Consider the following 25,914-nt stretch of genomic DNA (forward strand, 5'->3'; position numbering starts at 1 on the left):
TTAAAAAAATGATATATACTTTAAATCAAATAAAGGAAAAAGTATAAGTAAATTTATAATAAATGATAAATTCAAAAATTTAAAAATCGGGTGTAACCGTTACCACAGCTAAATTTGTGATAACTAGGGATGAAATTTGGGCACATTTCAAATTTAAAAACAGCGAGCCCAAAACAGCGAACCACACAAAGTAAGCAGCTGAATTAGGGTTTTCTCTTCAGCCACAAGCTCCAACTTATTCATATCCGCCGTCTCTAAACTATTCTGCTCGATATCAGTGTTCATTCTCACACACACAATTATGTCGCTCATCAATTCCTGCAAACCCAAATTTGAAAATGATGCCACTGACGGCTCCATTTCTTCTCAGCCGTCGAAATCGAACCCTACCATACAGTTCTTCGTAAAATTGTTTCTGAAATGGAAACATTAGTTATCCGAGCTGATGTTAACGACACGATTGAGCACGTTCTTGATTTGATCCAATCGAAATCTGGAATTCCATTGAACGGGCAGCCGTTAAATTATAAGAGCAAGCAGCTTTACCCGGAGCAAACCCTAGGGCAATGTTGTGTCGAAAATGATGCTGTTTTACAGGTGGTTGGAGTCATGCCGATAGTCTCGTCATGTGAGAGCTCAACAAACATCTGATGAGATTGTTTCATTTGATTTGGAGATTGTGTAAACGGAATCCGGGAATAAATCTTGGACAGTGAAGCACGTTACCTGATTCGAAGAAACCTGACTGATTATTTCACGGATTTGCTGTCGAGTGATAATGATATAGCTATAGGGGATCTGCAGGTATTCTTGTATTCTGGTGCACCAGCTGCGTTAGCAATGTATATATGTCTCCGGATCATATGATATTTGGTGATGAGTTGATACGACAGTTGGTTTGGGTCATTGCGTTTATGCCTCCATATTCCTTCCAACAATGTGTCCCTATTTGCTTGAGATTTGCAAGCCGTTGCGTGGGATGCCATATTATGGTGAAAATGTTATCTTTGACACATGCCGAACTTGTCTTAGTTCTATGGTAGCTTGTATCGAAATTGAGGCAGCATCGGATGGAGGTTCCGTTACTTTAAAAGATATGCTAACATTTGTTAGAGAGGCTGTTGATAAATAATTCTTACAATGGATGGTGGTATACAACCAGATACAAGTATGAGTCCCTCGCTTTCTTTAATGACGGAAGAGCTTCTCCATTTTCAAAGCTTTCTGATTCCTTTAAAAGGTTTATACCAGAGGAGCTATTACATGACGGTTATTGTTACACAAAGGCCTCCCAAGGTGAACCTTATATTTTAAACATACACGGAAGATTTTAATTTCATGCTTAAGATTTTCTTTAGACTGTTGAAGAAGATGGATGATTGTCTTGAAGAATTGGAGAAGTTGTTGCCCACAGAGAGTGAAAATCTTGGGTGCAACCAGTATGTTCAGATCATAATTGAACTGAATGACGTGTCAAAGCACTTTCCAGCCCTATCTGAACAATTTGGAAAACCTCAAAGAAGAGGAAGCTTTCTTTCTGCTATTTAATTATTAAATATGCTACGAGGGATGATGATTATAGTTGGATTTTGGAGCATAAGGAGGTGACTGATTCTGAGTGCAGAAGGCATTTGGCAATGATGTTACTTCCACAAGTTAGTGATGACGATGACTACCTGATCCTAGAGATGCTTATCTATAGATCACGATTGTTGGAGGATTCATTTGAGTACATTGCACACGCTGGAGGCTGATACACTTCGAGCTGGTTTAACTGTGGAGTTTAAAGATGAGGAAGCTACTGGCCCCGGTTTACTGAGGGAATGGTTTGTCTTAGTTTGTGAAGCCATCTTTGATCCTCAAATGCCCTCTTCGTAACTTGTCCAAATGATGGCAGAAGGTTTTTTTCCTAATCCAGGTAAGCTTGCTGCTTTTTTTAATATAGATAAATAGAATCCAAAGGAGGTTAGGTATTTCTCTCTGACAGGGAGAGTCTTCGGGAACGATTTCAGTTGAATTTTGTGCATATTAATAGTCTACAGGTTGCATACACAGTTATGTAGTACTTAATTATTAAATCTAATATTTTTTTAGATCCCCATTTTTAATTCCTTTTCATGGTTATTTAGAGTTTAGAATATCAGTTGAATTTTCCTTTATTCATGGTTATTTAGAGTTTAGAATATCAGTTGAATTTTCCTTTTATATGTAGTGATAGTTGCTAAATAGTTGCTTTCATCATTAGTATATTAATGTTCTATAAACTGAATGAGGTCAGTTGTGAATAACTCACCGAGTGCTATCATACCTGATATTACTTGAACTTTATACAAATAGAATCTATTTGGATGTACATGTAAAATTAAAATTTTTGTTAGTCCTTCCCTAGCTAAAGCTAGTTTAGTCCTGATAATTAGTTCAATTTATGACTTTTTCTGTTTTGCAGCGTCGAAGGTGGATCCATTGCACCTAGAATACTTCAAGTTTGCTGGACGAGTAATTACATTGGCCTTGATGTACAATGTTCAGGTTGGCATTGCCTTTGATAGAGTATTTCTTCTACAATTGGCCGGAAGCAATGTTTCTCTGGAAGATATACGGGATGCAGATCCAATCTTGTACAGTAGTTGCAAGAGAATACTGGAGATGGATCCTGAGGAAGTTGATGAAGATTCTCTAGCTTTAACATTTATTGTAGAAACCGACAAGCTAGGATGCAGGAATATCGTGGAGCTCTACCCGGATGGAAAAATATTGCCGTGAATAGTTCAAATAGAGACAAGTATGTTTCTAGGCTTGTTCAACATCATTTTGTTGATTCTGTTAAGGATCAGGTGGCTCAGTTTGCTTAGGGCATTGATGATATCATAAGTTCGGGGAGGCTTAGGAAATCATTTTTCCAATTCTTAGAACTAGAAGATTTTGACAAGCTGCTGTATGGCAGTGAAAAAGCTCTAAGTGTTGAAGATTTCACACTGACTACAATGGCTACGAGGAGACTGATCCTCAGATATCCTGGTTCTGGGAGGTATGTGAGTCAGTAAAACTTCTTTCTGTAAGGCTTTTCAGAGTAAGGTTTTTATGTTTAGGATCCAGGCCCCTGTTATATGTATGTCATATGCCTCTTAACCAACACACTATTTTCTGGCCGTTGGATTAATATCCAGCCGCCACGATTATCAGAATTATAACAAAATTTTAATACATCTTATTTTCTTATAACCGCTAGACGGGGTCTCTGTCTAGCGGTTAAAAAATGTTGGAAAGACCTCGTCCGAGCTGGTGCCTCTTAACCAACACACTATTTTCTTGCCGTTGAATATCCAACGGCCAGGATTATCAGAATTACCAAAATTATAACAAAAGTTTAATGCATCCCGTGTTTTTTAACTGCGGGACGGGTCCCTGTCTAGAGGTTAAAAAATGGTGCAAAGACCTCGTCCCGAGGTTAAAAAGCGCCGGACGTAGGTTATAATCCTCGCCGCTGGATATTCATCCAACGACCGGGTTGGTTAAGAGGTCATTGGCATATGTATGCCGGGGACCGGTACCCTTATGTTTAAGGCTTTTTTTTCTATTATGAGGTGTTTATATATGCTATGAAATGATCCATCATAGTATGCAAGTTCTGATGTGTTATCCACTGATCCTTTCGACTAGCTGTGCACAATGCAATTTGTTTTGAATATCCTGGTCATAAGTTTTATTTTTCCTATGAGCTGAATTTCATATATGATATTACATTATATCTTTTCTTTCGTATGAGATTACAGAAAGATAGCTACATAATTATCCATCTTAAATTGCAGACTGTGGCCAGTATGTCAGCAGGGCAGGGAAAAGCTCTCCTATTCTTTTGGACGTCACTGAAGAATTTACCTGTAGAAGGTTTCGGTGGCTTAACCTCCCGGCTATACATTTACAAGGTGAGCGAGAGCTGCAATCGCCTTCCAACTTCTCAGACTTGCTTCTATCAGTTGTGTTTTCCTCCTTACCAATCGTTGAAAGTCATGCAAGATCGTCTAAGTCTCATCACCCAGGATCATGTTGGCTGCAGCTTTGGGACCTCATGAGAACAAATATCAATACAAAGCTTATTTCAAAATCAGAGCCGGAACAGTTTTTTGTACTATCAGATTGCATAGTTTCCTTTTGTGGTTTATAATCGATAATTATCCGTAATTACGTAATAATTTTCTCAAGTTACTTTTAGCCTGTGCTTCACATGACGCTTGGCTACCTTGTATTTCTAGCAGGGAGGGAGTTGGTGTTGCAAAAGTAGCATGGCTGAACAAATCTTTTTGCAGAACTCGCAGAAGAAATAGGTTTGCGATCACTAGCTTCTAAATTCCGAGAAATTATATATTTCTTGTGCTTTAAAATTCCAAAGTTGTAGATAAAAACGTTTCGAAGTGAGCAAAACTACATTGATTATTTTCTTAAAATTCAAATACAAATTTAGTGTTTAGTCCTCTCTCATCATGAATGAAAACAAGAGCTACTATACAATTTAGAGAGAACCGGAAAATGATAACCGAATGGATAAATTTACCATTATACCCTTCCTAATGATATACACCGTACACAGTAGGTCTCGGTCAAACTAGGGTTTTAGCGTTGACATTTCAACATAGTATATGAATGCGTCACTATAGCTAGGTTGTTCTTTTTTGTATCCACTACAACAAACTCGCCTATTTACGATGGAAGTTAGGCCTTCTTTCTTTCGTAAGTTTCCAATTTATGACGGAAATTATCTGTCATTTTTGCTCAAGTAGTAAGTTCGAAAAACCGTCACAATTTTCCATGAGTGTCGTAAGTTTGATCAAGCGTCGTAAGTTGACCTAGTAGGGCCCACAATTCCAGCATATTCATAGTTAAACTTACAACGTATAGTCCGTCGTAAGTTGGACATTTTACGACGAAAAGTTCCGTCGTATGTTCATTGTGAACCCACAGTTTCATATTTTTGGTTCTGTTCATGCGTCGAACAGTTCCGTTGATAGTTATCTTACGACTAAGCCTATTATGAATATCCATCGTAAATTATAGAGAAATCTTGAATTTACAACATGTATATCCGTCGTATGTTTAGATTTATATTCTAAAGCCCCGGCAGTTGATCACTAATTTATGACTGAACACATAACCGTTTCATATAAGTGGGTCCTATGTGCCAATAGAATAATAAGAAACTTACGACAGAATTTTCGTCATTTCTATTTATATAAATTTAAAAATAAGAGAAATTAAAAATTAATTTTCAACAATAAATATAGAATTTATGACTAGAAAATTCGGTCGTAAAGTAGAACTTACGACGAAATTCACGATGAACAGATGTCAGAAGGTGTGGAAACACTAATTTATGCGACAGAAATATTTCGTCGTTAGTTTGTCTTTTCAGAGGAAAATTTTAGCTTGCTTTTGGTTTCCTAGCCAATACCCGGCATCCAAAATATATATTGAAATATGAACAACCCAATCTATATCCTTTATCAGTAAACTAATCCCTCATTTAGTGAATTATGAGAAGTATCAAATATCAAATTATCAAAATTTGGTTATCATTATATAAATTTTATTTAAAATAATAATTACACTACTATATATGAAAGGACTCAAAGTTTGGTGGGGAGCTATTAATGTAACAACTATCACACAAATAGAATTACATCACTAACAAAATTATTCATTTCAATTTTTAAAACTCAGATCTATTAAATGAATCTATAAAATTCTTATTATTAGAATTCAAATAAATAAGGACCATGTTGATATTAGTAGCTAAATACGTATTAATACAAAATTTAATTCAAGACATGTCCATATAAATATGGAGTCTATGTTGATATCATTAGTTAAATACATATTAATACGGATTTAATTTAATTCATGTACTTCATAATATTGTGATAAAGATGAAGAAGAAGAAGGTGTTGGTAACATTGCAATGACAAATACCAAATTCCACTATAATGATGTCACTTCATAACAATTTTCGATGTTGCATCCTATAGTAAAAACACCGAAATACAAGACATTGTAAAAAAACTTGATAAAAAATTATTTTTAAATTCAAGTTATTTAACTTAAAAGGTGTGTTAGACTTCTATACTAACAAGCTTATGGCCGGGCGTCACGCACTTTTAAATACTTTTTTTAAAATTATTATTTATAGATGTATAATGTCTTCTTATTTGATTACATTATCATTTATAGTATACAAATTTACATTATCATTGTCTAGATATAAATTTTTTATATATTAACACTTGATCATATTTTAAATTTTATTAAAATTTAAAATATGATCAAATGTTAATATATAACAGTTTTATAGCTAAATAATAATAGTGTGAATATATATATTAAAGTTTTTATGTATAAATACATATATTAAAAAAACGATACTAAATCAAATAAAGAGATAATAAAACTATAATAAATAGTAAATTAAAAATTTATTTAAATCCGTGCGTGTACTGTTACCAAAGCTAAAATTTGTGATGACTATGAAATTTGGGCACATTTCAAAATTTAAACTGCGGGCCCAAAATGGTTTTCGGATATATAGATGCAAATGTAAATTGAGTTACGCATACACACAAGTAAACAGCTGAATTAGGGTTTTTTCTCTCCAGCCTCACCGTCTCTAAACTATTCTGCTCGAAATCAGTGTTCATTCTTACACACACAATTATGTCGCTCATGGATTCCATTTTTTCTTATGGCTCCATTTCTTCTCAGCCGTCGAAATCGAACCCTACCATACAGTTCTTCGTAAAATTGTTTTCTGAAATGGAAACATTAGTTATCCGAGCTGATGTTAACGACACGATTGAGCACGTTCTTGATTTGATCCAATCGAAATCTGGAATTCCATTGAACAGGCAGCCGTTAATCTATAAGAGCAAGCAGCTTTACCCGGAGCAAACCCTAGGGCAATGTTGTGTCGAAAATGATGCTGTTTTACAGGTGGTTGGAGTCATGCCGAGTACTCGTCATGTGAAAGCTCAACAAACAGCTGATGAGATTGTTTCATTGATTTGGAGATTGTGTAAACGGAAACCAGGGAATAAATATTCTTTGGACAGCGAAGCACGTTACCTGATTCGAAGAAACCTGACTGATTATTTCACGGATTTGCTGCCGAGTGATAATGATATGGCTATAGGGCATCTGCAGGTATTCTCGTATTCTGGTGTACCAGCCGCGTTAGTTATGTTATATATGTCTCCTAGTCATGTAATGTTTGGTGATGAGTTGTTACGAGAGTTGGTTTGGGTCATTTCGTTTATGCCTCCATATTCCTTCCAACAATGTGTCCATATTTTGCTGGAGATTTGCAAGCCCTTGCGTGGGATGCCATATTATGCTGACAATGTTATCTTTGACACGTGCCGAACTTGTCTTAGTTCTATGGTGGAATTTATTGAATTCGAGGCAGCATCAGATGGAGGTGGATGCACTGATTTCGTTACTTTAAAAGATATACTAACATTTGTTGGAGAGGCTGTTGATAAGATAATTCTTACAATGGATGGTGGTATACAACCTGATACAAGTATGAGTCCCTCGCTTTCTTTAATGACGGAAGAGCTTCTCCATTTTAAAAGCTTTATGATGCCTTTAAAAAGGTTTATACCAGAGGAGCTATTACATGGCGGTTATTGTTACACAGAGGCCTCTCAAGGTGAACCTTATACTTTAACATACACGGAAGATTTTAACTTCATGCTTAGGATTTTCTTTAAGCTGTTGAAGAAGATGGATGATTGTCTTGAAGAATTGGAGAAAAAGTTGTTGCCCACAGAGAGTGAAAATCTTGGGTGCAACCAGTATGTTCAGATCATAATTGAACTGAATGGCATGTCTAAGCACTTTCCAGTCCTCGCTAGACAATTTTGGAAAACCTTAAGGAAGAGGAAGCTTTCCTTCTGCTATTTAATAATTAAATATGCTACGAGGGGTGAAGATTATAGTTGGATTTTGGAGCATAAGGATGTGATTGATTCTGAGTGCAGAAGGCATTTGGCAATGATGTTACTTCCACAAGTTAGTGATGAGGATGATGACTACCTAGAGATCCTTATAGAGAGATCACGATTGTTGGAGGATTCATTTCAGTACATTGCACACGCTGAGGCTGATACACTTCGAGCTGGTTTAACTTTGGAGTTTAAAGATGAGGAAGCTACTGGCCCCGGTGTACTGAGGGAATGGTTTGTCTTAGTTTGTGAAGCCATCTTTGATCCTCAAACTGCCCTCTTTGTAGCTTGTCCAAATGATGGCAGAAGGTTTTTTCCAAATCCAGGTAAGCTTGCTTCTTTTTTAATATAGGTAAATTGAATCCAAAAAGAGGTTTGGTATTTTTCTCCGAGAGGGAGAGTTCCTTTTTTCCTTTTTCTCTCTTCGGGAATGATTTCCGTTGAATTTTGTGCATCTTAATAGTCTACAGGTTGCATAGACAGTTAGATAGTACTTAATTATTAAATCTAATCTTTTTTTAGATCCCCGTTCTCCTTTCATGGTCATTTAGAGTTTAGAATATCAGTTGAGTTTTCCTTTTATATATAGTGAAAGTTGCTAAATAGATTGCTTTCATCAGTAGTACATTAATTATTCTATAAACTGAATGAGGTCAGCTGTGAATAACTCACCTAGTGCTATCATACCTGATATTACCAAGTCCTGATAATTAGTTCAATTTAGAGAAAATTTATGACTTTTTTTTGTTTTGCAGCGTCGAAGGTGGATCCATTGCACCTAGAATACTTCAAGTTTGCTGGACGAGTAATTGCATTGGCCTTGATGTACAATGTTCAGGTTGGCATTGCCTTTGATAGAGTACTTCTTTTACAATTGGCCGGAAGGAATGTTTCTCTGGAAGATATACGGGATGCAGATCCAATCTTGTACAGTAGTTGCAAGAGAATATTGGAGATGGATCCTGAGGAAGTTGATGAAGATTCTCTATCTTTAACATTTAGTGTAGAAACCGACAAGCTAGGATGCAGGAATGTCGTGGAGATCTACCCTGATGGAGAAAATATTGCCGTGAATAGTACAAATAGAGAAAATTATGTTGCTAGGCTTGTTCAATATCATTTTGTTGATTCTATTAAGGATCAGGTAGCTCAGTTTGCTCAGGGTTTTAATGATATCATAAGTTCGGGGAGGCTTAGGAAATCATTTTTCCAATTCTTAGAACTAGAAGATTTTGACAGGCTGCTGTATGGCAGTGAAAAAGCTCTAAGTGTTGAAGATTGGAAGTCTCACACTGACTACGATGGCTACGAGGAGACTGATCGTCAGATATCCTGGTTCTGGGAGGTATGTTAGTCAGTAATACTTCTTTTCTTTAAGGCTTTTATGTTTAAGTCTTCTTTTTCCATTATGAGGTGTTATCCACTGATCATTTCGACTAGCTGTGCCCAATGCAGTTTGTTTTGAATATCCTCCTCATAAGTTTTATTTTTCCTATGAGCTGAATTTTATGTATGATATTACATTATACTCTCTCCGTCTCTTTTTAATTGTCCACTATTGACTTTCACAAATTAAGCATTTTTTGACCAAAGATTACGTATAATTCTTTCATTGTTTTAAAAAGTTATATTTTAAAATAGATTTTATATATGTACTTTATAATGATAGAATTTTAAAATATTTTTCGAATTATATAATATATATAAAATTATCCCTTCAAAGTTTGGTCAATTTGACCGTTGATAGTCAATAATGGACAACTAAAAAAGTACCGATCTATCTTTTTTTCGTATGAGACTACAAGAGATAGCTACATAATTATCCATCTTAAATTGCAGACTGTGGCGAGTATGTCAGCAGGGCAGAGAAAAGCTCTCCTATTCTTTTGGACGTCACTGAAGAATCTACCTGTAGAAGGTTTCGGTGGCTTAACCTCCCGGCTATACATTTACAAGGTGAGTGAGAGCTGCAATCGCCTTCCAACTTCTCAGACTTGCTTCTATCAGTTGTCTTTTCCTCCTTACCAATCGTTGAAAGTCATGCAAGATCGTCTAAGTCTCATCACCCAGGATCATGTTGGCTGCAGCTTTGGGACCTTTTGAGAACAATACATGTCGGGATCGAAACTCTCTTTGTGCTTCACATGACGCTTGGCTACCTTGTATTTCTAGCAGCGAGGGAGTTGATGATGCAAAAGTAGCATGGCTGAACAAATCTTTGCAAAACTAGCAGGGCAAATAGAACTGCGATCACTAGCTGTCTAGCTTCTAAATTGCAAGAAATTAATTTATATTTTTTGTGCTTTAAAATTTTAAAGTTGTAGATTAAAACGTTCCAGAGTGAGCAAGAGTATACATTGATTATTTTCCTTGAAATTCAAATACAAATTTAGTGTTTAGTCCTCTATCATGAATGAAAACAAGAACTACTATATACAATTTAGAGAGAATGGAAAATGATAAACGACTAGACAAATTTACCAATATACCCATGATATACGCGTTACACAATAGGGCTTTAGCATCGGTCAAATTAGGGTTTTAGCATCGGCATTTCAGTATAGCATATGAATGCGACACTATAGGTTGGTCCTTTTTGTATCCACTACAACAAACTGGGCTATTTATATACGATGGAAATTAAGCCTTAATTCGGTCGTAAGTTTCCAATTTACGACGGAAATTATCCATCATTTTTGATCAAGTAGTAAGTTCGCCTTAATTCCATCGTAAGTTTCCAATTTTCGAGGGAAATTATCCGTCGTTTTTCCTCAAGTAGTAAGTTCGAAAAACCGTCACAATTTTTCACAGGTGTCGTAAGTTGACCTGGTAGGACCCACAATTCCAGCATATTCATAGTTAAACTTACGATGTACAGTCCGTCGTAAGTTGGACATTTTAGGACCGAAAGTTCCATCATGTTTATTGTGGACCCACAGTTTCGTATTTTTGGTTCCGTTCTTGCGACGAAAAGTTCTGTCGGTAGTTTTCTCACGACTCAGTCTATTGTAAACATCTGCCGTAAATTATAGAGAAATGTGAAACTTTTGACATATATATCTGTGGTAAGTTTAGATATATATTCTAAAACCCCTGCAATTTTCTATATTTCTGCCATTTTTTACCATTCAAGAATGGTCAAAAACCTGTCCATCCATGCATTCACTATCCAATATATACCTAACAGACATTTTAACTATTATACAATGCAAGCAAATATTTAATCCACAATATCATAATTTTCATTAACAAAACATCCCAAACACAGTCATACACCCTCCCCTATAGACAACAACAGAAGGATGACCCATGTGACGGTCTTCGGAGTCCGTACTCTCATTACCACTTCCGTCAACGCTTAAAGTTATATATATCCATCACATAATCAAACAGCTCACGCTAATGAATGTGCTTATCATCAAAATATTGAACACATTACACTTTAAAATTTCAAAGATTTTGGGAAGGTTATATTTTATAACATTTTCAACAAATAGCAGTTTCGTTTATAATCTACCACTTGTATATGGTTTGAATAAGGGAATAATATGACATGTGTAAAATTTTCAATACAAACATATGTCTGAAAAATTAGGAAATGCTACCTTCTTAAAAAATGATGTTATTAAAAAATTTTAATTTCTATAATGTTCTTTGGTATGAGTTGTGGTATTAGATTGAATTTAATTAGAAATTGCGTTATGGTTAAATATAATTGAGATATTATCATGTGTTCCAATTATTATTGAATTGATATTTTTTATTTAGAAAAATTGGGTGAGCTGGCTAATTTAAATATTAGTATATTTAATAATATAATTTTTTTCATATTATTAATTTCTTTTTGTATCAAAAAGATGTATATAATTGGATAAATAAAATAAGTAAAATCGATACCAAGCTCGTTCAATTCGTATCAAAATATAGTATTTAAGTTTGTCATGATAGTATCATCCTCTTCTTCGTCTTTACTGCAGTACTCTTGTGGAGGATAGGGTTTGAATTAAATTTAAAAATAATATTACTCTCGTCGTATTTTAATATATTTTTAGACATTAAATTCTAGTTACGTGTTTCATATTAAAAAATAGCAAAACGGTTATCAGTTGTATCTGTAGAATGAAGATACCATGTTAAATATGAGAAATAATCATGCTTCCGTGTGTGTTATCTCTAAATTTTGAATTTTTATATTTATCCAATTTTGTATTCTTTTACAATATTATATCGATAATTTTATTCACTACTTCATCTTCCTCCGCTATCTCTAATTTGTCTGTGGGTTCATATCTATGTCAGTTGCCTACATCGATTTTTTAAATTTGGAATGTTCAAAAGTTTGGTAATTAACAATACTTCTCGGTTTTCAGAACTATCGAATTCTTCGGATTGTTTGTTGTTGAATAAATTTCATCCAATTTGCGAAACCTTGTCGAAAATTTTATATGACTCTTGTCGTATTTTAAGATAGTGCGGGATATAAATTCTTATTACGTGTTTCATATTTAAGATAGTCAAACATTTATTAGGTAAATCTGTAGGTGCAAATACTATTTTTTAACATGAGATATAATTACAATAACGCACTACAAAGTTTAATATCACAACCAGTTTTTGAAATTTTTTTCAAAGTTTAATATCACTTTTGTCGTATTTTGAGATACTGATAGATATTAAATTCTAATTACGGGGTTTATGTTTCATATTTATGATAGCAAAACAGTTATCCGGTAGATATGTAGAATGCATATATTATTTTTTAATATGAGAAATAATTACGATTCTGTGTAGGGGTGGCAAAATCCGACAGGCTCCCGAAGCCCGACACGAATTCGTCTCGATAAATACAAATGAGGGTCTGAGATTTTATATATCGGATCGGGTTTGGTAAATTATTCCCAAAAAACTCGGGTCGGGTTCAGAGAAAAAATTACCCCACTCGAACCCGATCTGATATATAAAATCTCGGACCCTCATTTGTATTTATCGAGACGAATTCGTGTCAGGTTTCGGAAGCGTGTTGGATTTTTCCACCCCTACACCGATCGCAATTATTTCACATATTAAAATATAATATCTCCATTCTGCAGATCTACCGGATAACTGTTTTGCCATCATAAATATGAAACATAAAACACGTAATAATTAGATTTTAATATCTAGCAGTATCTCAAAATACGACAAGAGTGATATTAAACTTTGGACAAAATTTCAAAAATTAGCAGTGATATTAAACTTTGTAGTGCGTAATTGTAATTACATCTCATGTTAAAAAATAGTATTTGCACCTACAGATTTATCTAATAACTGTTTGGCTATCATAAATATGAAACACGTAATAAGAATTTATATGCGGCACTATCTTAAAATACGACAAGAGTCATATTAAATTTTCGACAAGGTTTCGGAAATTGGTTGAAATTTATTCAACAACAAAAAATGTGAATAATTCAATAGTTATGAAAACCGAGAAGTATTGTTAATTATCAAACTTTTGAACATTCCAAATTTAAAACAACCGATGCAGGCAACCGATATAGATTATGAACCCACATACAAATTAGAGATAGCGGAGGAAGATGAAGTAGTGAATAAAATTATCGATATAACATTGTGAAAAATACAAAATTGGATAGATATGAAAAATCAAAATTTGGAGATAACGCACACAGAATCGTGATTATTTCTCATATTAAGAAAATGGTATCTTCATTCTACGGATACAGCTGATAACCGTTTTGCTATTTTTAATATGAAACACGTAACTAGAATTTAATGTTTAAAAATATTAAAATACGACGAGAGTAATATTAACTTATAAGAGCAGGATTTCTGAAAGCCGAGAAGGATTTTTCTCTCCGGCGACTCTTAATCTATACGGTCGGTCATCTCTAAAATATTGTCTTCGATATTGAACACACCAAATGTCTCTAATCGATTCTTGCAAACACAAATTGGACGCTTATACCCGTGTCGATGATGGTATGAGTTCCTCTTCCGCCGTTACAATGAGATCTGACGTTATCAACTCCGTCAGATCTGAAAGTTCCATCATGTTTATTGTGGACCCACAATTTCGTATTTTTGGTTCCGTTCTTGCGATGAAAAGTTCTGTCGGTAGTTTTCTCACGACTCAGTCTATTGTAAACATCTGCCGTAAATTATAGAGAAATGTGAAACTTTTGACATATATATCTGTGGTAAGTTTAGATATATATTCTAAAACCCCTGCAATTTTCTATATTTCTGCCATTTTTTACCATTCAAGAATGGTCAAAAACCTGTCCATCCATGCATTCACTATCCAATATATACCTAACAGACATTTTAACTATTATACAATGCAAGCAAATATTTAATCCACAATATCATAATTTTCATTAACAAAACATCCCAAACACAGTCATACACCCTCCCCTATAGACAACAACATAAGGATGACTCATTTGACGGTCTTCGGAGTCCGTACTCTCATTACCACTTCCGTCAACGCTTAAAGTTATATATATCCATCACATAATCAAACAGCTCACGCTAATGAATGTGCTTATCATCAAAATATTGAACACATTACACTTTAAAATTTCAAAGATTTTGGGAAGGTTATATTTTATAACATTTTCAACAAATAGCAGTTTCGTTTATAATCTACCACTTGTATATGGTTTGAATAAGGGAATAATATGACATGTGTAAAATTTGCAATACAAACATATGTCTGAAAAATTAGGAAATGCTACCTTCTTAAAAAATGATGTTATTAAAAAAATTTAATTTCTATATGGTTCTTTTGTATGAGTAGTGGTATTAGATTGAATTTAACTAGAAATTGAGTTTTGGTTAAATATAATTGAGATATTATCATGTGTTCCAATTATTATTGAATTGATATTTTTTATTTAGAAAAATTGGGTGAGCTGGTTAATTTAAATATTAATATAATTAATAATATAAATGTTTTTTCATATTAATAATTTCTTTTTGTATCAAAAAGATGTATATAATCGGATAAATAAAAATGAAATAAGTAAAATCGATACCAAACTCGTTCTCTTCGTATCAAAATATAGTATTTAAGTTTGTCATGATAGTATCATCCTCTTCTTCGTCTTTACTGCACTACTCTTGTGGAGGATAGGGTTTGAATTAAATTTAAGAATAATATGGAATTGACTAATAATTTAATTGGACTTTTTGTTTATTTGAATTTAAAAAAATTCTAAGAATTTTATGAGTTGTTTTTTAAATTAAATTGTTTGAGTTCTAAATTTAAAACTAACAATTTTGTTGGTGATGTAAATATATATTGGTGGAACAATCACTATAATATAAAATCCTCGGCAATATGTAAGTTGTTTCGTAGTTGAATAATAATAATAATAATAATAATTAAATTAAAAAAGTAATTGATGATAACAAAATTTTGGTAATTTAATATTTGTTAATTATGATGTTTCACTCAAAGGAGGTTTTGTTTATTAATAAAGATCATAGATTTGTCCAACAACTATTGAAATAACTGACAAGATCTCTAACTAATTTTAGTTACACATAACACTTGCTTATTAGACTTCCAAATCAATTACAAACAAAAAAATTTGAATTTGACTAAAAATTAAAGACTCTACAAGTGGGATTGAAAAATATATTTCTCATCTCTTTAGAAATAATAAACAACATAATGATTATACAAAAATAAAACATATCATTCCAAAACAAATTCATAATATAACATGTAATTAAGAAAAGAAAAATTGAAAAAATCAAATTTTAAAATAGGATAAAAATTTAATTTATAAGAAATTTGTATCTAATTTAAAAACTATAATGTAAAAATGTATATTAAAGCTCTATATATATCAAACTAACAATACTGAATATATATATATATATATATATATATATATATATATATATATATATATTAAGAAGAATATAATGTACTCAAATAAAAAGACAATAGGATTATAATAAATAATAACTTAAAAAAGTAATCTGAATCGTTGCCACTAAACTAAAACTAAAGCTTTAAAACTTGTGATAACTATGAAAATTTGGGACATTTCAAAATTTTAAAACAAGCCAAAAAAGTATACCTAAAATATAGATGCAAATTTAAATTGAGCGGATATAGCATATGAAAATTTGGGACCTTTCAAATTTAAAAGGCCCAAAAAGAGTGTGCTGAAATAATAGATGCAAATGTAAATCGAGTAGATACGCATACACACAAGTAAACAGCAAAATAGGGTTTTTCTCCCCAACCATGAGCTCCAAAATTATTCATATCAGCCGTCTCTAAATTGTTCATTCTTACACACACAAAATCGCTCATCTGCAAACCCTAATTGGAAAATTATGCCGCCCACGGCTCCACTTCTTCTGAGCCATCGAAATCAAACCCTACCATACAATTCCTTGTAAGATTGTTTTCTGAAATGAAAACATTAATTATTCGATTTGATACAATCGAAAGCTGGAATTCCATCGAACGTGCAGCCGTCAATTTATATGAGCAAGCAGCTTTACCCGGAGCAAACCCTAGGGGAATTCGGCCTCTTGTGAAAGCTCGACAGTTAGCTGATGAGATTTTTTCATTGATTTGGAGATTGTCTAAACGGAATTCGGGGAAGGAATCTTGGGACAGTGAAGCACGTTACCTGATTAGAAGAAACCTGACTCATTATTTCACTGATTTGCTGCCGAGTGATGATGACATGGCTCTATATAGGGCATTTGCAGGTATTTTCGTATTCCGGTGCACCAGCTGCTTTAACAATGTTATATATGTCTATATATCATATGATATTTTGTGAGGAGTTGATTATATATGTTGATTTTTTTGCTGACTCGAAATATCTCCCAACAATATATCCCTATATTTTTAGAGATTTGCAAGGCGTTGCGTGCAATGACATATTACCGCAACAATATTATCCCCCGGGGTATGTTAGCTCGGGGTAAAGCTGCTTACTCTTATAAATTAACAGCTGCACGTTCGACGATATTCCAGCTTTCGATTGTATGAAATCAAGAATATACTCAATCGTGTCGTTAACATCAGCTCGAATAACTAATGTTTTATTTCCCGAAAACAATCTTACAAGGAACGTCAGTAGGCTAGAGTTCGATTTCGATGACTCAGCAGAACACGCTGCTGATCGAGAGCACGGGAGACAGAGTTGATACCGTCAGTTCTCGTTCTAACGGAGGAAGAGGAACTCACACCATCATCGACGTATAAGCGTCTAATTTGCGTTTGCAGGAATCGATTAGAGACATTTTGTGTTCAATATCGAAGACAATATTATAGAGATGACTGACTGTATAAATTAAGAGCTGCCGGAGAGAAAAATCCTTCTCGGCTTTCATAAATCCTGCTCTTATAAGTTAATATTACTCTCGTCGTATTTTAATATATTTTTAGACATTAAATTCTAGTTACGTGTTTCAAATTAAAAAATAGCAAAACGGTTATCAGCTGTATATGTAGAATGAAGATACCATGTTAAATATGAGAAATAATCATGCTTCCGTGTGCGTTATCTCTAAATTTTGATTTTTTATATTTATCCAATTTTGTATTCTTTTACAATATTATATCGATAATTTTATTCACTACTTCATCTTCCTCCGCTATCTCTTATTTGTCTGTGGGTTCATATCTATGTCAGTTGCCTACATCGATTTTTTAAATTTGAAATGTTCAAAAGTTTTGTAATTAACAATACCTCTCGGTTTTCTGAACTATCGAATTCTTCGGGTTGTTTGTTGTTGAATAAATTTCAACCAATTTCCGAAACCTTGTCGAAAATTTTATATGACTCTTGTCGTATTTAAGATAGTGCGGGATATAAATTCTTATTAGGTGTTTCATATTTATGATAGTCAAACATTTATTAGGTATATCTGTAGGTGCAAATACTATTTTTTTAACATGAGATATAATTACAATAACGCACTACAAAGTTTAATATCACTACCAGTTTCTGAAATTTTTTTCAAAGTTTAATATCACTTTTGTCGTATTTTGAGATACTGATAGATATTAAATTCTAATTACGGGGTTTATGTTTCATATTTATGATAGCAAAACAGTTATCCGGTAGATATGTAGAATGCATATATTATTTTTTAATATGAGAAATAATTACGATTCTGTGTAGGGGTGGCAAAATCCGACAAGCTCCCGAAACCCGACACGAATTCGTCTCGATAAATACAAATGAGGGTCTGAGATTTTATATATCGGATCGGGTTTGGTAAATTATTCCCAAAAAACTCGGGTCGGGTTCAGAGAAAAAATTACCCCACTCGAACCCGATCTGATATATAAAATCTCGGACCCTCATTTGTATTTATCGAGACGAATTCGTGTCAGGTTTCGGAAGCGTGTTGGATTTTTCCACCCCTACACCGATCGTAATTATTTCACATATTAAAATATAATATCTCCATTCTGCAGGTCTACCGGATAACTGTTTTGCCATCATAAATATGAAACATAAAACATGTAATAATTAGATTTTAATATCTAGCAGTATCTCAAAATACGACAAGAGTGATATTAAACTTTGGACAAAATTTCAAAAATTAGCAGTGATATTAAACTTTGTAGTGCGTAATTGTAATTACATCTCATGTTAAAAAATAGTATTTGCACCTACAGATTTATCTAATAACTGTTTGGCTATCATAAATATGAAACACGTAATAAGAATTTATATCCGGCACTATCTTAAAATACGACAAGAGTCATATTAAATTTTCGACAAGGTTTCGGAAATTGGTTGAAATTTATTCAACAACAAAAAATGCGAAGAATTCAATAGTTATGAAAACCGAGAAGTATTGTTAATTATCAAACTTTTGAACATTCCAAATTTAAAACAACCGATGCAGGCAACCGATATAGATTATGAACCCACATACAAATTAGAGATAGCGGAGGAAGATGAAGTAGTGAATAAAATTATCGATATAACATTGTGAAAAAATACAAAATTGGATAGATATGAAAATTCAAAATTTGGAGATAACGCACACAGAATCGTGATTATTTCTCATATTAAGAAAATGGTATCTTCATTCTACGGATACAGCTGATAACCGTTTTGCTATTTTTAATATGAAACACGTAACTAGAATTTAATGTCTAAAAATATTAAAATACGACGACAGTAATATTAACTTATAAGAGCAGGATTTCTGAAAGCCGAGAAGGATTTTTCTCTCCGGCGACTCTTAATTTATACGGTCGGTCATCTCTAAAATTCTGTCTTCGATATTGAACACACCAAATGTCTTTAATCGATTCCTGCAAACACAAATTGGATGCTTATACCCGTGTCGATGATGGTGTGAGTTCCTCTTCCGCCGTTACAATGAGATCTGACGTTATCAACTCCGTCTCCGGTGCTCGATCAGCAGCGTGTTCGGCTGAGTCATCGAAATCGCACTCTAGCCTACAGTTCCTTGTAAGATTGTTTTCTGGAATGAACACATTAGTTATTCGAGCGGATGTTAACGATACGATTGGGTACGTTCTTGATTTGATACAATCGAAAGCTGGAATTCCATCGAACGTGCAGATGTTAATTTATAAGAGCAAGCAGATTTACCCGGAGCAAACCCTGGGGGAATGTTGTGTAGAAAATGATGCTGTGCTACAGTTGGTTGGAGTCATGCGGAGTACTCGTCTTGTCAAAGCTCAACAGTTAGTTGATGAGATTGTTTCATTGATTTGGAGATTGTGTAAAAGAAATTCGGGGAATGAAGCTTGGGATAGAGAAGCACGTCGCGTGATTAGAAGAAACTTATCTGATTATTTCGGAGATTTTCTGCCGAAGGATAATGATAATTATTTCGGTCATTATCTGCAGGTATTTTGTTGTTCTCATGTACCAGCTTCTTTAGCAATGTTATATATGTCTCCTCAAAATATGATATTTGGCAATGAGTTGATTCAAGAGTTGATTACGTTAATTTCTTTACTGCCTCGACATCTCTCCCTACAATGTATACCAATGTATTTAGAGATTTGCAAGGCGTTGCGTGGGATGCCATATTACCGCAACGATGCTATGTTTAACACGTGCCGAAGATGTCTTAGTGACATGGTCAAATGTACCAAGATGAAGACTGCACCGAATGGAGCTGGCTATGCTTATCTTGTTAATTTTATAAAAGACATGCAAACTTTTGTTGCAGAGGCTGCCGATGAGATAGTTCATTCTATGGATGCTGGTATAGAACCGGATACAAGGATGAGTCCCTCACATCCTTTATTGACTGAGGTTGTCTATCTCAAAAACTTTCTGATGCCTGTAGAAACATTTATTACAGAGGAGCTATTCTTTGAGTTTCGATACAGAAAGGTATCTCAGGATGGTCCTTATCAAGAATTTAGTATCATGGTTGAGACTTTCTTTAGGCTGCTGAACAAGATGGATTCATGTCTTGAAGAACTGGAGAAGTTATTGCCGACTAAGAGTGAAAATCTTGGGTGCTACCAGTATGTTGCAATCATAATGGAGCTGAATAATATGTCTAAGCACTTCCCAGACTTAGCAAAACAGTTTTGGACAACTTTGAGGAATAGGAAGCTTTCTTTCTGCTATTTAATTATTAAATATGCTAGCAAGGAGGATGATTATGAATGGATTTCGGTGCATAAAGAGGTGACAAATTTTGAGTGCAGAAGGCATTTGGCAATGATGTTACTTGCACGAGTTAGTGATGAGGATAACAACCTGATCCAAGAGATCATGCTAATTGACAGATCACGATTGTTGGAGGACTCTTTTGAATACATTGCACACTCCGAGGCTGAAACACTTCGAGCTAGTTTAGATTTGCAGTTTAAAGATGAGGAAGCTACTGGCCCTGGTGTTCAGAGGGAGTGGTTTGTCTTAGTTTGTCAAGCCATATTTGACCCTCGAAATGCCCTCTTTGTAGCTTGTCCAAATGATCGTAGAAGGTTTTTTCCGAATTCAGGTAATCAGCTTGGTGCTTTTGTCATTCTACTTTGCCCTATATATGATTCATAGAAGTTATATTTTGTTTATGCTTCTGCGAGTATGAATCGTATGGGTGACTTTAATATATTTTGCCCTGGTGTTTGATATAGTGATTGCTTTCAACATTAGTATTTTAAAAATTTTATACCTCACCCCATATTCTCCCCATGAATTCCTCCCTGGTTATTCTCTGATAAATTCAATTTTTTAAATTAATGACTCGTCCGAATTTGCAGTGTCTAGGGTGGATCCATTGCACCTAGAATACTTCAAGTTTGCTGGAAGAGTAATTGCATTGGCCTTAATTCGCAAAGTTCAGGTTGGCATTGTCTTTGATAGAGTATTTTTTCAACAACTGGCCGGAAAGAAAGTTTCTGTGGAAGACATACGGGATACAGATCCAGTCTTCTACAGTAGTTGCAAGCGAATTTTGGAAATGGATCCAGATGAAGTTGATCAAGATGCTCTAGCTTTAACTTTTATTGTCGAAGCAGACAACTTTGGATCCAAAAATATTGTGGAGCTCTTGCCTGATGGAAAAAATATTTCCGTGAATAGTAAAAATAGAGTAAACTATGTTGCTCGGCTTGTTCAATATCACTTTGTTGATTCTGTTAAGGATCAGGTAGCTCAGTTTACTCAAGGGTTTGACGATATCATGAATTCGGACAGGCTCCGGGAATCATTTTTCCAATGCTTAGAACTTGAAGATTTTGATTGGATGCTGTATGGCAGTGAAAGACCTCTATGTGTTGAGGATTGGAAGTCTCACACTGATTACAATGGCTATGAGGAAACTGATCCTCAGATATCTTGGTTCTGGGAGGTATGAGTCAGTAATACCTACTCTTATTATATATTCTATGACGTGATCCTAATTAATACTCCTTCTGTTTGGATATAACAGTAGTTTTACTTTTTTTTACGTAGTTCTAAAAGTTTTGACAGTACACTTAGAAATATTATTTTTAAAAATTTCTTTTTGTAAATAAAAATATGACTCACATATTTTTGTTCACGAAAAGAAAATTTTAAAAATAACATTTCTAAGTGCGCGGTCAAAACTTTTAAAAATACGTGAAAAATAAGTCAAACGACTATTATATTCTAACAGAGGGAGTATTATGCAAGTTCTAATGAGTTATCTACTTATCCTTTCAACTAGCTGTGTACAATGCACTAGGTATGATATTACATTATTAAGAATCACCCATCTTAAATCACAGACTGTGGCGAGTATGTCAGCAGGGCAGAGAAAAGCTCTACTATTCTTTTGGACGTCGCTGAAGAATCTACCTGTAGAAGGTTTTGGTGGCTTAACTTCCAGGCTATGCATTTACAAGGTGAACGAGACGTGCAATCGCCTTCCAACTTCTCAGACGTGCTTCTATCGGTTGTGCTTTCCTCCTTACCAATCGTTGGAAGTCATGCAAGATCGTCTCAGCCTCGTTACCCAGGAGCATGTTGCCTGCAGCTTTGGGACTGCTTGAGATAAACATTACTCCATATGTCAGGGATGTAAATTCTCTTGGTGGCACATACAAAAATTAATACAAGCATTACATAATATACATTCTTGTCTGGTTTTTTTCAAGTTATTTTTAAACAGCAGTACTTCATATGTTAAATATAAATTGACGGTCTTGCAAATTGAGAGATTGAGCAGACTAAGAGAGCAATTGGTTTTTGTCAAGGGTATTGCAAATTGATTTTGTCGAGAGCAAACTGGTGTAAGCAAATATGGTGATTTTTGACTAAAATCAGCCATAAACCCGATGGAACAAATATACAATAACTATTTTTTAGATTTTTAAATAATTTATAAAAACATTCTATTACGCTGGATAATTGTCTGGCGATGCTAGAAACTATAGATCTATAGCGTCCTTATTTCGTGAACCACTGCAGAAAATGTACAGTCTTGGTGTTATTTACACAGAAAACTCTTTTTAAGCGGTGGCTATTGTTGACTGACGTAAAACACAGTGTCGGTTATTTGAAGAACCGTCGCTATAAATCAAAAAAATTCATTATATGTGTGGATACTTAAACCGATGCTAGAAAAAGAGTTGCGCGACGATTTTTAATAAATACAACACAAAAAGTACGTTGCAAAAAGTATTTTCTGTAATAGTGAATTTTAGGGTGCATAAGTTTTTTTTTTATTAAGTCTTGCTATACATTTTTTTTTTAAAATTAAAGTCGCGGGGGTGAGAATTACAATTACCTCTATTCCTAAATTCAAAGATGACATATATTCAAATTATTCTTCTAGATCGGACTATCCTAATTTAGATTTTATTAAGAACTATTATGTTATATTTGATCCAAATTAATCATGACTCACGTTTTAGGTGCTGAATATAACTCTAATATCTCTCAGATGCGGGACTCTGAATCTGGTGTTACGAACACAAAAATTATTTAAAACCTTTATTTTTTGAAAAAATGTAAAAATAAATATTTCAAAACTTTGTATCTTTTAAGAGTTTTAATAGAAAATCAATTTAAACCTCTGAAAATAGGATTGCATATAGGTTATTAGAAATCATACTAGTAATTATTATGACAACATAATCTATATTACCAAATAAACTTCGATAAAAGAAGAGTAGCTCATAACTAAATTAATCAATTAGTTTTACACTAAATCGAACTTAAACAACTCTAACCATAACTACTCTCATGAGAAAATGACCAAAATCTCACATTTTGATAGATGAAGTGTCCAAAATATATATTATTAAGATTAGTGCCCTATTTACCCAACTAGAAACGCATAGTCCACATTCGCGTATCCACCATAAGTTGACATGGTAGAACCCGCAATTCTAGCATATTCATAGTTAAACTTACGACATACAGTCCGTCGTAAGTTGGACATTTTAGGACGGAAAGTTCCGTCATATGTTTATTGTGGACCCATAATTTCTTATTTTTGGTTCCGTTCTTGTGACGAAAAATTCCGTCGGTAGTTTTCTCACGACTGAGCCTATTGTGAATATCTGCCATAAATTATAGAGAAATGTGGAACTTTCGACATATATATCTGTCGTAAGTTTGGATTTATATTCTAAAGCCCATGCAATTTTTTATATTTCTGCCATTTTTTACCATTCAAGTATGGTCAAAAACTTGTCCATACATGCATTCACTATTCAATATATACCTAACAAACATTTTAACTATTATACAATCCAAGCAAATATTCAACCCACACTATCATAATTTTCATTAACAAAACATCCCAAACACATAATCATACACAAACAAAAGACTAAAACATCCATAAACATCCCCACAAATTCAATTACATTCACACAACTTAATCTCAACCTTTAATAACCGGATCTCCCCCAGAGACAACAACATAAGGATGACTCATGTCATCACATAATATTCTCATTACCACTTCCGTCAACGCTTAAAGTTATATATATCCATCACATAATCAAATCATCAAAATATTGAACACATTACACTTTAAAATTTCAAAGATTTTGGGAAGGTTATATTTTATAACATTTTCAACAAATAGCAGTTTTGTTTATAATCTACCACTTGTATATGGTTTGAATAAGGGAATAATATGACATGTGCAAAATTTGCAATACAAATATATGTCTGAAAAATTAGGAAATGCTACCTTCTTAAAAAAATGATGTTATTAAAAAATTTTAATTTCTATAATGTTCTTTGGTATGAGTAGTGGTATTAGATTGAATTTAACTAGAAATTGCGTTTTGGTTAAATATAATTGAGATATTATCATGTGTTCCAATTATTATTGAATTGATATTTTTTATTTAGAAAAATTGGGTGAGCTGGTTAATTTAAATATTAATATAATTAATAATATAATGTTTTTTCATATTATTAATTTCTTTTTGTATCAAAAAGATGTATATAATCGGATAAATAAAAATGAAATAATTAAAATCGATACCAAACTCGTTCTCTTCGTATCAAAATATAGTATTTAAGTTTGTCATGATAGTATCATCCTCTTCTTCGTCTTTACTGCAGTACTCTTGTGGAGGATAGGGTTTGAATTAAATTTAAGAATAATATGGAATTGACTAATAATTTAATTGGACTTTTTGTTTATTTGAATTTAAAAAAAATTTAAGAATTTTATGAGTTGTTTTATAAATTAAATTGTTTGAGTTCTAAATTTAAAACGAACAATTTTGTTGGCGATGTAAATATATATTGGTGGAACAATCACTATAATATAAAATCATCGGCAATATGTAAGTTGTTTCGTAGTTGAATAATAATAATTAAATTAAAAAAGTAATTGATGATAACAAAATTTTGTTAATTTAATATTTGTTAATTATGATGTTTCACTCAAAGGAGGTTTTGTTTATTAATAAAGATCATAGATTTGTCCAACAACTATTGAAATAACTGACAAGATCTCTAACTAATTTTAGTTACACATAACACTTGCTTATTAGACTTCAAAATCAATTACAAACAAAAAAATTTGAATTTGACTAAAAATTAAAGACTCTACAAGTGGGATTGAAAAATATATTTTTCATCTCTTTAGAAATAATAAACAACATAATGATTATACAAAAATAAAATATATCATTCCAAAACAAATTCATAATATAACATGTAATTAAGAAAAAAAAATTAGAAAAAATCAAATTTTAAAATAGGATAAAAATTTAATTTATAAGAAATTTGTATCTAATTTAAAAACTATAATGTAAAAATGTATATTAAAGCTCTATATATATCAAACTAACAATACTGTAAATATATATATATATATATATATATATATATATATATATATATATATATATATATATTAAGAAGAATATAATGTACTCAAATAAAAAGACAATAAGATTATAATAAATAATAACTTAAAAAAGTAATCTGAA

At 33.1% G+C, this 25,914-nt stretch overlaps 2 protein-coding genes and 1 pseudogene across 2 annotated transcripts; all 3 read left to right on the forward strand.

The window, feature by feature from the left end:
• The first annotated feature begins 420 nt into the window (after positions 1-420).
• On the forward strand, positions 421-4,073 carry LOC135149462 (E3 ubiquitin-protein ligase UPL5-like; annotated as a pseudogene).
• Positions 4,074-6,711: 2,638 nt separating this feature from the next.
• LOC135149463 (E3 ubiquitin-protein ligase UPL5-like) lies at positions 6,712-10,094 on the forward strand. Its single transcript, XM_064085186.1, has 3 exons — positions 6,712-8,317; positions 8,747-9,336; positions 9,831-10,094. The coding sequence occupies exons 1-3, from the start codon at positions 6,712-6,714 to the stop codon at positions 10,092-10,094; spliced, it is 2,460 nt and encodes an 819-aa protein (XP_063941256.1).
• Positions 10,095-19,291: 9,197 nt separating this feature from the next.
• LOC135149464 (E3 ubiquitin-protein ligase UPL5-like) lies at positions 19,292-22,595 on the forward strand. The gene is made up of 3 exons (XM_064085187.1): positions 19,292-20,987; positions 21,247-21,836; positions 22,237-22,595. The coding sequence occupies exons 1-3, from the start codon at positions 19,292-19,294 to the stop codon at positions 22,498-22,500; spliced, it is 2,550 nt and encodes an 849-aa protein (XP_063941257.1). The 3' UTR covers positions 22,501-22,595.
• The last annotated feature ends 3,319 nt before the right edge of the window (positions 22,596-25,914 follow it).

This window comes from Daucus carota, chromosome 9, assembly GCF_001625215.2.
Source record: "Daucus carota subsp. sativus chromosome 9, DH1 v3.0, whole genome shotgun sequence".
NCBI classification, from domain to species: Eukaryota; Viridiplantae; Streptophyta; class Magnoliopsida; order Apiales; family Apiaceae; genus Daucus; species Daucus carota.